Source organism: Lissotriton helveticus, chromosome 9 (assembly GCF_964261635.1).
Source record: "Lissotriton helveticus chromosome 9, aLisHel1.1, whole genome shotgun sequence".
Lineage (NCBI taxonomy): Eukaryota > Metazoa > Chordata > Amphibia > Caudata > Salamandridae > Lissotriton > Lissotriton helveticus.
The window spans coordinates 135128099-135140609 of record NC_136070.1 but is presented as its reverse complement, the minus strand read 5'-3'; the positions used below and the strand labels follow the sequence as shown (position 1 = coordinate 135140609).

At 45.6% G+C, this 12511-nt stretch overlaps 1 protein-coding gene across 3 annotated transcripts in view; it reads right to left on the bottom strand.

The window, feature by feature from the left end:
• The window catches only part of VPS39 (VPS39 subunit of HOPS complex), a 334794-nt gene that overhangs the window by 157627 nt on the left and 164656 nt on the right, over window positions 1-12511 (bottom strand). For all 3 annotated transcript variants that reach the window (XM_078659635.1, XM_078659637.1, XM_078659636.1), the window contains one exon: window positions 2887-2973. In XM_078659635.1, the coding sequence (XP_078515761.1) occupies window positions 2887-2973 (87 nt within the window). The remainder of the gene's footprint in view (window positions 1-2886; window positions 2974-12511) is intronic.

The following is a 12511-nucleotide window of genomic DNA, read 5'->3' as shown; positions in this document are numbered from 1 at the left end:
CATGGGGCTAGGTGTTCCTTGACACCCAGTTGCTCACAAGGTTTCTGGCACCTATGTAAGAGGCGCCTGGAGAAACCTGTGGCCATTAAAACTGAGGTTGGCAACCTGTGTGTGTTTAACCTTAAAATGGTGGACACATATTTTCCTCATGAGAGTGACTCCCATTGGAGCATCCTTGAACCCTGACCTTCTGAGGTTTTGGCGCCCTTTGTGGTTGGCGCGCTTTCCTGACAGGAATTCTTAAGATTTCTTCAGGTACACAAAATGGCCGCTCCAGAGCCCCAGTACGGTGGCTGTGAATGACCATAAGACACCTCAGAATGTGTCAACCCATTGTCACCAGCCAGGGAAGGTTCTAGAACCTTCTGGCTGGTGCCAGTACCTCAGGGCTCTGGCTATATAAAGCCCAGACTCTGGCGGCCATTTTATTGAAGAGAGAGGGGAGTTGATTAGACTACTACACCTAGATGCTGATAGCTGCTGAAGAGGTGTGACCCCTATTCCTGACTTGACACCAGAGAAGACACCTGCCCTGCTTACCCTTGAGGTGGCTGAGAGAACAGGCAGTAGTGTGGCAAGGGTTAATATTGTGGATACTGACTGGCGTTCCAGTCAGGCGTAATTTTGAACCCTTGCGCCTACAGCGCCTGCCCAGCTAGCACCTCTGTGCCCCAGAAGACTGTGGCCGAGTTAGTGTGCCTCCCCGCCCCCCCCGGTGGCGTCAGACTGAGGAAGAAGTCGGGTCGCGAGGCGTGTGGCCGATCGCCGTGACCTCATCCTGTGCCCCCTTCACGTGTAGCGCCAAGCGCGGGGGACTCGGTCGTCTCCGAGCCCCACCGGCGTTGCGCGCTTCCTGGTTGGTGCCCAAAGTGAGAAGGTGAGGTGGTGCGCCGGGGCGGGGAGAGGCCGGCCTTTACTGGGCGTGATCTGCATCCCTGCCCTTTCCGAGACCCGGGAAACTGTTGCCGTGGGCGGGACCAGCCCCCGTGTGAGGAAGTTGGAGGGAGGTCCCGGAAGCCCGTGAATTCCCTGATGCTGGCGTAGGAGAACACTGTGCCCGACTGAATCGCTAATCGATCCAGCCGTTGTGAGGAAATCTGATTCCCCTGTTGGTGCGCCGTGGTAAAGTGGAACTGTGCCCGACATTGAGTTAAGTGAGCGCTGAAGGCAAGAACCCCTGTGTGCGGCCGTTCGTCCGTCCAGCGACGTCGAACTGAGCCGCCTAGGAGCCCGCAGTAGCACTGCAGGCTCGAGTCAACCCCCACCGGCAGCAGACATCCTTCCCCGGTGGCCGCGTAGGGCCGAATGAAGGACTTACTGGGTTTCCTTGTTTTTCCAGTCATACGTGCATAGTTCCCGAGTGAACTAAAAGGAGTCCCCGCTCACCGTGTGACCGCAGGCAGTCCTCAGAACTCCACAAGTACTGTAAACAACCATTTACTAAAAGTGTGTTACTTACCAGAGTCAACTGCATGACTTTCTCTAATTGGTGGCAGCGTTATTAAAATGGAAATGTGGCTTTGAAGACTAAATGAACTAGAAAGTAATGCGCTATGTACAAGTGGTATTTAATTCATGTAATGGTGACAGTTGAGCCTGCTATTTAATCTATTTATTGAACAGAGCTAATCTCAATATTTATGCAATACCAGTATTCCTGAATTCCTATGTATTGTATTTATTCCCTGTATTTATTCTTAACCTGAATCCCAGAGTTTTGTGAAAAGTGAAATGTAACTGTGCTTTCCAATTGATCCCTATTCACAAGCAGAGAACTTTTACATAAATGAATCGCATTTTTCTACAGCAGTGGTGTGGTATCCTTCTTAGTGTGACTGTGCAGGGGGTTATTATTGGGACAGAGCCGGCTTAGCACTACAGCCTTCACTGCCTTGACACTTGAGCCAAGCTACCCCCCTTTGTGCTGGGCTTGCCCATCGCAGGTCCAACAGTAAGACACAGTGGTGATCGTAGATTTTGGATTCAGAAAGAACTCAAATGTATGTAGACTTTCGCATAAAATAAACAGAATCATAAAATAATGAATTTCTGAGAATGATGCAGACATGGCCCCCCTGCTTGTAAACTGAATAAGATTTCTGAGTGTGACTAAGTACGCTACGCTAAGTAGGTAAGAAGAGATTTTGCTTGCTCGCGGATGTCAGTAGACACATTAGAAATGAAGAGCGTCTTATTGGACATAAAGAAAAAAATTGATGCCGCCTGGGATGATTGCTTTAGTGATTCTTTCGGCAAATTTGAGAATAGAACAAGAGGCGAAGTGTTTTACCTTCTGCCAAGCGGAATCTGCTTTGGCCTGCTTAAGTGACTTATGTCGGACAGTGGGTAGGACAGAGAGACCTGTCTGAAGCGGGGGAACAGAGGATCACTCTAGGTGTTTGGTGGAAGATTCCAGATGGGATAAACCAAAGAATCTTTACAAAAGGAGGGTTTAGGAGTGCTAAAGAAAGAATTAACATTAGTTATTGTTCAGGATGCTTGTGTTTCTGCTCCCCCCATTGTCTCTTTAGGGGCCCACGTGATGGATAATGTGGTGTGTTTGAAGCAATAGCTTACTTGAAATAATTGTAATTGGCATAATATGGTGAAGAAGCGATGTTCAAATGTTTGATGATTGTTATTGTATCTTGGATTCTGTGATGATACCAATAACCAATCCAAGATACATGCCAGAGACCAAACTGAATTAATTTCTGTAAAAATAAATTAAATGGTAAGACATCAATAAATGAGGTAGTATAAAATTGCATTCCAACCAAGAGAGCTGCAATAAGCACTCTGGCTGATTCACTGTAGCTCAATGATTCATTCCCATGTTTTACATATCGAAGAGATGCCTCTAACGCATTTCTATTTACTACTCACCTAGCCGCTGAAGATACTGAACAGTCCTTTCGTGGCCCTTCAATGGAGAGTTCGCTTTTTTGGACTGATCCACCAAAACCTGAAGAGCTGCAAATGACAGAAGGAGTATTTCAATTGGTTTCTTATTTAGGTTCTTCATCATTACGGTTCTTTCACCAAGTCTGAATGCTGCACTGGGGTAAAGAAAATGTACTAGCCAGCGTTGACCCAGTTACTCTCAAAACAATAGCTGCCCTCCATTTATCAACTTATGTGAACTTAACTTTGCCAGCTTTAAATAATGCACTGAAAGCCAAAGAACGAGTCCCTACCGTTCTAAAGAGTACCTCAAGAGATCAAAGATAATCACTGCTGTGTCAGAAGCAAGATCTAAGTGAGCAAACAAGTTGGGTGCTTTTTGGGGATGAACAAATACACCTGATACACAGTTCAAGCAAAAAGTTTTGATTATCAATATGCTGACATTTGCCAATCAACTGTGAAGTAACTGTAGAGCTTTATGGGAGATTTGATCAACTTTAGCTAATTGGGGAAGATTCAAAATGTGCATCAAATACACCGTTTATCATATTTGGGAGACTCATTTGCCCCCAAGTAACTCTGGCTCTCTCTAACAAAGAAATACACAAAACACCCTTACATTTTTATTACATGTTGGAAGGTACAGAAAAAGTGTCAGATTGTGTTCTTACTAGGAACTAATTTTATGAAGGTCAAACTTGATTTAAGAGCAAGAAAGGAAAATGATACTTACCCAATATGCATCTGTTTTTGGCATATAGCGCTGTAGAGTCAAATGCTTTAGCACAGATCGCCATCTGGTGTTGGGTCCGGATGTTTGCACTTTGTTTTTGTTCGAAGAAGTCTTGTAGCCACGAGGTAGGAGACTCATCCTTTCGGTGATAGTGCCCCTGGGCATCGACTTCATCCTTAAATTGTTTTGCCATAAAGGGTGATGATGGAGTTAGTAAAGTAATAAAGGGAGATGTCCATGTAAATTGTATCTATTTAAGATATCACTGCAACAAGTAAAGGTACCCAGGCGGGTGGGCGCATACGACTCTACAGCTCTATATGCCAAGAACAGATGCATACTGGGTAAGTAGCATTTTCCGTTCGAGGCATATGAGCTCTAAATCATATGCTTTAGCATAGACTATAAAGCAGTTATTTCTGAAGCGGTGGCTAAACCTGTAGCTGTTGCAGTGGTTTGAAATAGTGTTCGTAAAACTGCCTGGCCCACACTAGCTTGTTGTTTTGCTAACACATCCACATAATAATATTTTGGGAATGTGTGAGGTGTAGAACATATTGCAGTTTTGCAGATGACATCCATGGGTATGTTTCCTAAGAATGCCATAGAAGCCCCTAGTTTGCGTGTAGAGTGCGCTCTAGGGGGAATTGTTAATGTGCGTTTAGCTTTGATGTAGCATACTTGAATGCACTTAACTATCCACCTTGCAATGCCTGATTTTGATATGGGATTGCCTTTATGTGGTGGAGCAAAAGCAACAAAGAGTTGTTTGGTTTTGCTAAAAGGTGTTGTTCTTTCTATGTAGTATAGTAATGCTCTCTTAACATCTAATGTGTGAAGGGCACGTTCTGCCACTGAATCTGGTTGAGGGAAGAACACAGGCAACTCAATAGATTTGCTGATATGAAAGGCAGAGAGGACTTTAGGTAAGAATTTGGGGTTTGTCCTGAGAACCACTTTGCTTTGATGTATTTGCAAAAATGGTTCCAACATGGTTAGTGCCTGAAGCTCACCGACTCTCCTTAGAGAAGTGATGGCTATAAGGAAAGCTACCTTCCAGGTGAGAAATTGTATTTCACATTTATGCAACGGCTCAAAGGGTAGACCCATGAGTCTTGTAAGGACTATGTTGAGGTTCCACACTGGAGAAGGTGGAAGTCTGGGAGGAATAAGTCTTTTAAGTCCTTCCATAAAAGTTTTAATAGCAGGCACTCTAAAAAGAGGCAAGTGCTGTCTATTTTGCAAATATGCAGCTATTGCAGCAAGATGCAAGCGTATGGATGTGTATGCTAAATTAGAACATTGTAGGTGTAATAGATGACAAATGATGTCTTGTATTGAAGCATCTAGTGGATCGATCTGATTGCTGTTACAATAAAACGACAGACCTCTTCCACTTTGCTGCCTAGCATGCTCTTATGGCAGTGCGACTAGCCTCTTTGATAACATTTATTCAGTCTGGCGGAAAATTAAGGTAGCCAAATAACAAGGTTGAGCTGATTGGGATATGGATGTCTTATCTCTCCATGGTTCTGCGTAAGAAACTTGGGGAGAGGTGTCGTTTTTCATGGGGAACTACTAAAAGCTCCACCAGGATGGTGAACCAGGGTTGTCGGGCCCATGTGGGAGCAACTAGGATAAGCGTTAGGTAGTGCTTTTTTGAGTTTCAAACCACTAATGGGAGTGAGTGGGAGAGGTAGAAAAGTGTAAGCAAATATCCCTGACCAATTCATCCATAGTACATTGCCTTTGGACAATCGGTGTGGATGCCTGGATTTTGCGACCTCAGTGTCTTTTTTTCATCTTTTCCAGCAAGGTATCAACAGCTGGGCCTAAAAGATGCTCTTAATCAAAGGGTTAGTAATGTATGGAGGTTTGTACCTCTGGCTTAAATCCAGAAATTCTGAGCCAAGTGCATCTGCATAATAATATACTGGTGTTAATTGCACGAGATGCTGTGTCTAGTGCACATTTAATGGAGGTGTTGGTAATGAGTTTACCTTCCTGAATAAGGTCATTAGCCTTAGATTTATATTGGTAAGGCAAGTGTTGCATTTGTTTTTCTAGCTCATCTTAATGAGCCCCGTCATAACGGGCTAGCAGCGCCTGGGTGTTTGCAATGCGCCAGTTGTTTGCTGCCTGTGAAGCTCCTCTTATTCCTGAGGCATCAATAAGCTTGGACTCCTTGTCAGAAGGAGGGGTCTCTCCTGTGGAATGCAAGTTAGCCCTCTTGCATGCATTGGAGACTACAAGAGAGTCGAAGGGCAGCTGACCTTTAATATAAATAGGGTCGGTAGGAGCGGATTTGTATTTTTTGTCCATTCATTCAAGGGGTATGAGAGACAATATATATACAAAGTAAATCACAAAGTCTGTGTTTAGAGACAAAATGAGTCCACGTTGCTGTTTGTAGCCTTGGTGCGTCTTAAATACAGATATGCTTGGTTTTCATAGATGCACAGCCAACACATTTCATCCAAACATGGGCTTCTTCTTTGCGATTTGAGGGTGCTGTAATCTCGCCAGGGGAGTACAGTAAGGTCCGCAAGTGTTCGTGTCTGTGTCGGGAAGTAGGTAATGAGGATGTTACCTCTTATTGAGAAGAACTAAGGGTCCATTAATATAGAGATCATAGGTCTCTGTCTCTGTTGTTTGGGTCCATGTCAGAGGCCAGAGGTGTTTGTGTCAAATGCTTTGTGTGCGGGCTGTGTCCAGTGGCGTCTGGTCCTGGCGGGAGGGAGTGATCTGAAAAGAGTTAACTTCCTCATTACCTACGCCCCTACACAAACAATGTTTAACTTTATGGTCAAGTGGCAGCTGGCCATCTGAGGTGGGCAATAATTTGGAACCTACGTGATTTGACTGGGCTGTGCAATCCTCCAGAACCCAGGTGCCTTCATCAAATATTAGTATTTTTTATCCACTCTAGATGTGATTATTCTTGCCCTTACAGGATCCTTAAAGACATCTTCTGTGTGTTTTGAAATGCCTTTCAGCATTGGCAAGGTATGAGTAGTACTTTGTGAGGAAGAGAGCGTCTCAATGAGGAAATCCTCTTCTAAAGGCTCTTTATGAAGTTCTACCCCATGATAATGACCAGCTCTGTTAAGAAGCTCGAGATAGCCAATGTTGTCATCAGGTGGGAAAGGTCTGGAGGGATAAACATCAGGGTAATTATCTGCATTTGTATCTATGTGGTAATCTTCCCAGGCGTCAGTGTCCTGATCCTCATCCTCATCCCAATCCTCTTCATCCTGTGGGTCAGGTGTAATAGGCATTGGTGGTGAAGTTAATGGTGTAATAATCAAGTTAGGATTAGAAGAAGGAGAAGGAGGTGGAATAGAAGGAGGAGAAGGGTTAGTGCCCACATTCTTCTTCTTAAGAGGGATATGATAGTCCTCTGGCAAATCAGTTTTCTGTTTTTTTTGGAAAGGTTGCCTGACTATGTCCTGTCACAGGGTTTATAACCAGCTTTTTCTGTTTCGGGTCTAAAGTTGGTTCATTAGATGGAGGCTCTTTGTGGAGAGTCTCTTTCTCTTTGAGTGGAGATTTCGGCGCCAAAGGTTTCAGCTCCGAGCCTTTGGGCATCGGTGGTTTTGGCTCTGAGTGTTTGGACTCGGAGGGTTTCAGCTCAGAGTCTTTGGCCTTTGAGGATTTTGGCTCCGAGTCTTTGCCTTGGAGGATTTCGGCTCAGAGTCTTTGGCCTTGGAAGGTTTCGGCCCGATTCTTTGGGCTTGAAGAGTTTCGGCTTCGAGCCTTTTGGTGTCGAAGGTGGAATCTTCGGTCCCGAAGGTATTTTGACCGATAGATCCTAGGTCTTGTGTTTTGTTGCCGAAGGTGTCTGTATCAGAGCCGGGCTGGCTCGAGCCCATGCCAGAAGGCTTCTCTTTTTGTTTCGGAGCAGGGCCGGAGGGCAGGGCATCGGAAATGTTTTGTCGGTGCCGACCTGAACCCGAGGGCGGAGGAGAGACCAGAGCCTTTGTCTTATGTGGAATGGGCACAGGGGCATCTGTACACTCGGTACATTGACCAGCAGTGAGGTCTTCCTCTTCTTCCATGTTGGAGTCAGCCTCAGACACGGAGATCTGCTGTTCTTCCTCTGGCTCTTGAGCTGGATGTTGGATACCGGAAGCTTCTCCGAAGATGTCTGAAATAGACTAGCTCCGATTTTGCATTTCCTGGCACCGAGCCCGATGTCTTTTTAGATCAGAATGATTGATACACGTCGCAGTTCTTTTCGCCTTGTGCTGGGGACAAGCAGAGGTTGTAAACATTGTGCAAGTCGGTGCGTGGAAATTTAGCACGGGACATAGCTTAATGGAGTCCATTCCATCAACTGCTAGCGCGGTTGGCAGGGAGGAGCCTGCCTCGAGTTTTCAGACGGAAGTTTTTTCGAAGTGAGATGATGCGCGTCAAATGAGGTACTGCGATCGATAACAATACCGTCGAGGGTAGTGAATTGAGCATCGAAGGGGTCCGAAAACGGTACCGAACCGGAGCGCAGCAATACACATTCGAACCCAATGGCGGAAAAAAACAATCTAAGGATGGAGTCGATGCCCATGCGCACTATCACCGAAAGGAAGAGTCACCTACCTCGTGACTACAAGACTTCTTCGAACAAAAACAATGTGGAAATATCCGGACCCAACACCAGATGGCGACAACTTATAATTTCTAGATATTTTGGCTCCTGTAAAAATGTTTGGATAGTGGTGGTCAATGCCCCACTTTCAGACCCAAATATGCATGCACCACGTGCAAATCTAATGGTTAGCATATGGTGCCTGCAGGACAAACAAATCTACTGTTTGACACCATCTTGGGAACAGGAGGTTTGAGACAGAAAGAAGTTAGCTTTGAAAACCACAAAAATTACATCTGGGCTGCTTTGGAACCTTGTAATACAGTTAATATGATTTCTTATCCATTCAATACAGATACATCTTCAGCTCTCACTAGTTTTAGTAGATGGCAAATTATCATTATTAACATGCTGCAGCTATGGCAAATTATCATTATTAACATGCTGCAGCTACTCACTCAGGGTCAAAAGATTTTCAACTGCACATTAGCTTTCTCGAAGCTTTTGGTAAAAGGATGCAAATGAGACAACCATCATTCATTATGACAGCAAACAATACTCATAATGTTGATCTGAGCTGCAACTCCAGCTTGAAAGTAGTAGAGACAGGTCCTCGAGGTATAAGGATGGTTTTGAGACTATGACTTCTTAGCAAGCAATAAGAGGTTGAGCTTTACAGTCTCAAGAAGATTGAGAGTATATATCACTTCTAAAATAGCAAAAAAGTAACTTAAAGCTGGAGACACATTTAACTGAAACATCATTGCTTTAAGATGGAAATGAATAGACATTACATTTTGTTAATGATCAATAGGGAAAGAAAACTTCAGAGGTAAACTTTCTTTATTTTTAAAGGTCCTGTGGCCCTATATCTTCAGCCAGTAATGTAGCACCTGAAATAAAGTTTGCATCAACTAATCATTATCTCATATAGTTTGTTCTGCAGTACAGAATTACAAATGAAAAGAAGCAGCTTCAAATCTCTGTTCTCTCAAACTAGCAGCCTAACAAGGAGAAAGTGCGCTCTAATTTGAAGCCTTGTATTTGATATTCAAATAAACATTAGATTATCTGATTTTAAGAAATGCTTTTTAAAAAGTTTACTGGTCACCTAAAAACAAATGGATGCACATTTAAAAGAGGTTTCTCGGTTTAAAAAGAAAGTAGCCACACAGGTAAACCTTTATGTCTCTGGTTTGATTCCCGATATTTAGGGACCATCTATGACAATTAAAAAGACCTAGAAGTGGGGGGAGGAGCCAAGATGGCGATCGGAACGGTCGCATAACCGCCTCGCTCCGTGATCTATTCCTCCCCGCCACCTATCCTGTATTTCATCCTGTTCGGGGTGTTCCGAATTTGGTCACTGAGGAAGAGCCGTCACTTACCATCCTTTTCCGGGGCTCTGGCGTGCAGTGATTCCGGCGTTCTGCCCTGGTCACTTTGGTGGCCTTCCCGGCCCTGACGCCAGGGCCTCGAGTGCTGTGCCTGCCCGGAGATGTTCGGAGTGCCGGCGGTCCGGAACCGGTGGAGAGACCCGATGGTGGGAGCCTGAGAGCCGCGGGCCGGGACCCCCGGGGCAGACCCGCCCCCGTTGGTGGGCCACCCCGCATGTCCGTTCGCCTACCGGCCCGAAGAAGAGAAGCCGCGCTGTCCGGCACCCCTCAAGTGAGAAACCCACTCCTGTTGTTAGTCCCGCCCGGGATCCGGTGCTGGGCTCCCCCCGAGTGCTGTGGGGGGCACGCCCGTTCTTCTGGTGACTCTCCTTTCTCCGCCGAGCGCCATCCGCCGCGGTTTGGCGGTGAGCCCTGGGGCCGCCGGTGCTCCTGATGGACTTGGAAGAACCTGCGGCGATGGCGGAGGGTGCTGTACTTAAGATGGCGGATGGCCCCTCGGGGTGTCTTTCTCCTGGAGACAGGGGGGTTGCCGCTTTTGCTTTCTCCAGCCCTCGTTTGGTTTCGGCGGCCCCTACTCGGAGTGCTATCTGGTTTGCCCTGTCTGCTCTGCGGATCGACCTGTCCTTGAAATGTCGAGCCTTGGAGTTGCGGATAGCTGCCATGGTGGCTCCGCCATTTTGTGACGAAGTGTCGTCTCCCCGAATTGTACTGCCTGAAACTTCGCCGGCGGCTGTGCTGGGATCTCCGACTGGGTGCTCGATTCTATGGGATCTAGCGGACCCGGTGCCGATGCTGCAGTGTTTTCTACATCCTGTTTTCTTTGCTTCGTGCTGGACGGCCCAGATACTGTGCTTGACCACGTGGATCTTTGAGGAACTTTTGCATTCTGACTGTTGCCGAGTTCTCCTGGTTGCTTCTAGTTTGCCGGGACGGTGTTTTGCGGAGATCCCACCGGCTTTTCCTGACTGGTATGGACCCACTGTGTTCTGCTGTTTTTTGGCTGTGACGGGGTTTGGAAGCTCGACTCTTCATAAAAGTGGACAGGGGTGATCGTGCCCGGATGCCTGTGGGACCCCTTTTTACATGGCATCTCCGGGCCTCGTTATTCTGGATGGTTCCTGTTTACATCCTGGTGTAGGCTTTTCTTGACTCTCCTTTTCGACCTCGATTAGTGCATTATTGTTGCGGGGGGGTAGTGTTTTATGTCTCGGTCGCTGGCTCCTCTCCTCTCTCTTTCTTCCTTTTCCTCTCTTTCCTTTTCTTATTCCCCTCTCTTTCTTCGTTATAATTCCCGTTCTCTTTTTCTATATTTCGGGTGACTCTGGGCGACAGGCACGCTGTTTAGTGGGGTAGGCCGTAGCCATTACAGTGATGTAGGGTGGGGGGGTGTTTGTTATTTTAGTTTGTTTTATTCTATGGTCTCTTTTTTGCCTTTTTCCAGGGGGTGGGCTATGTCCCTTGGTGTTTACTCCTCTGTTTCGCTAGCGTCTGCACTTTCTCCTTTTTCGGGGCGGGTGGGCTGTACGTGTGGCGTCCACTTTATTTGTTTGCTGGTATTCTTCCTCTATTCTGCACCTGGTATGGGCTTGTGAGGTCTTTGGGCTTTGCCCTACTGTGGTCGTCTGCTTGCGTGGGGGGCTGCTTCCCTCCCGCCCCCCCCCTTTCTTTTCTGTATATATTGCATGACGCGCTGGTAGATATGGTTGCTGCCTCCTTTATATAATGTAAAATGAAACCTCTTTTATCCTGGCGCTGGCGATGTAACGACTTTATTTGCATCCATCCTGTGTTCACCCTATCGTATACATTGCTTTGTTATTTTGATTCTCCTGACTTTGCGGCCGGCCCCTGTGGTTGTAGGCCAGCGCTTGTACTTATATGTGTCTTTCAATAAAGGTTTTCAAAAAAAAAAAAAAGACCTAGAAGTAATGGTTGGAACATTAGATATCACTTTTCACTTTATAAGAATGAGAATGCTGTAAGGACACGCTCCTCATGCTACCTCAGGAGGGGAGAAGAAAACAAGTTACTTACCTGTAACTACAGTTATCCAGTATTGGTATCTTTCATAGATTCACATGCCTGAATCATTCCCCGTCGCCGAGATGGGAGTTCCATGGTAAAATACAAAAGTAGTGCCATAAATAACAAATTGGCCAAAAGGCCATATCTTACTAGCCGATCTACGTCCTTATAGGAAAAGGACCAAAATTTAGCTCCAACCAATCAGCACCCTCTAGAACAACATAAGCAGTTCTCCTCAGATTTTTCCAAGCACAAGTGGGAAGTAAATATCCCTAAAATCACTGAGAACTGGTTCTATGAGGAGGAGGTGGGTGCATGTGAATCTATGAAAGATACCAATACTGGATAACTGTAGTTACAGGTAAGTAACTTGTTTTCTGATCCAGTATTGGGGTATCTTTCATAGATTCACAAGCCTGAATCAGATTAGCAAGTACTACCCCAATTGTACTGTCGTTTGCGGACAGTGGAAGACATGTAATTTAAAACTCCCAATCTACATCCAAAACCTTGAAGCATTGCCATGACAATATATAACAGTAATCATCATACAGTAAATATCCGTATGAGAACCGTATAACTTTGTGAAAAAGTAGGAGCATGAATACTGTAAACAATGCAACAGTAAAGAAAGTTAACAATAAACAAGTATTTAAGAAATGCTAAGAGTCTGACCTTAATGAAAGAGATGGCGCAACACGGTTTGTCCAATCACTGCATCCTCCTTTTGTGCAGATTGGAGGCAGTAGTGTCTTGTGAACGTATGGACATTATTCCATGTAGCACATCACAGCATATCTTGTCCAGTATAACTCCAACAAACAAAGCTGGAGATGCAGCAACAGTTCTAGTGGTGTGTGCTTT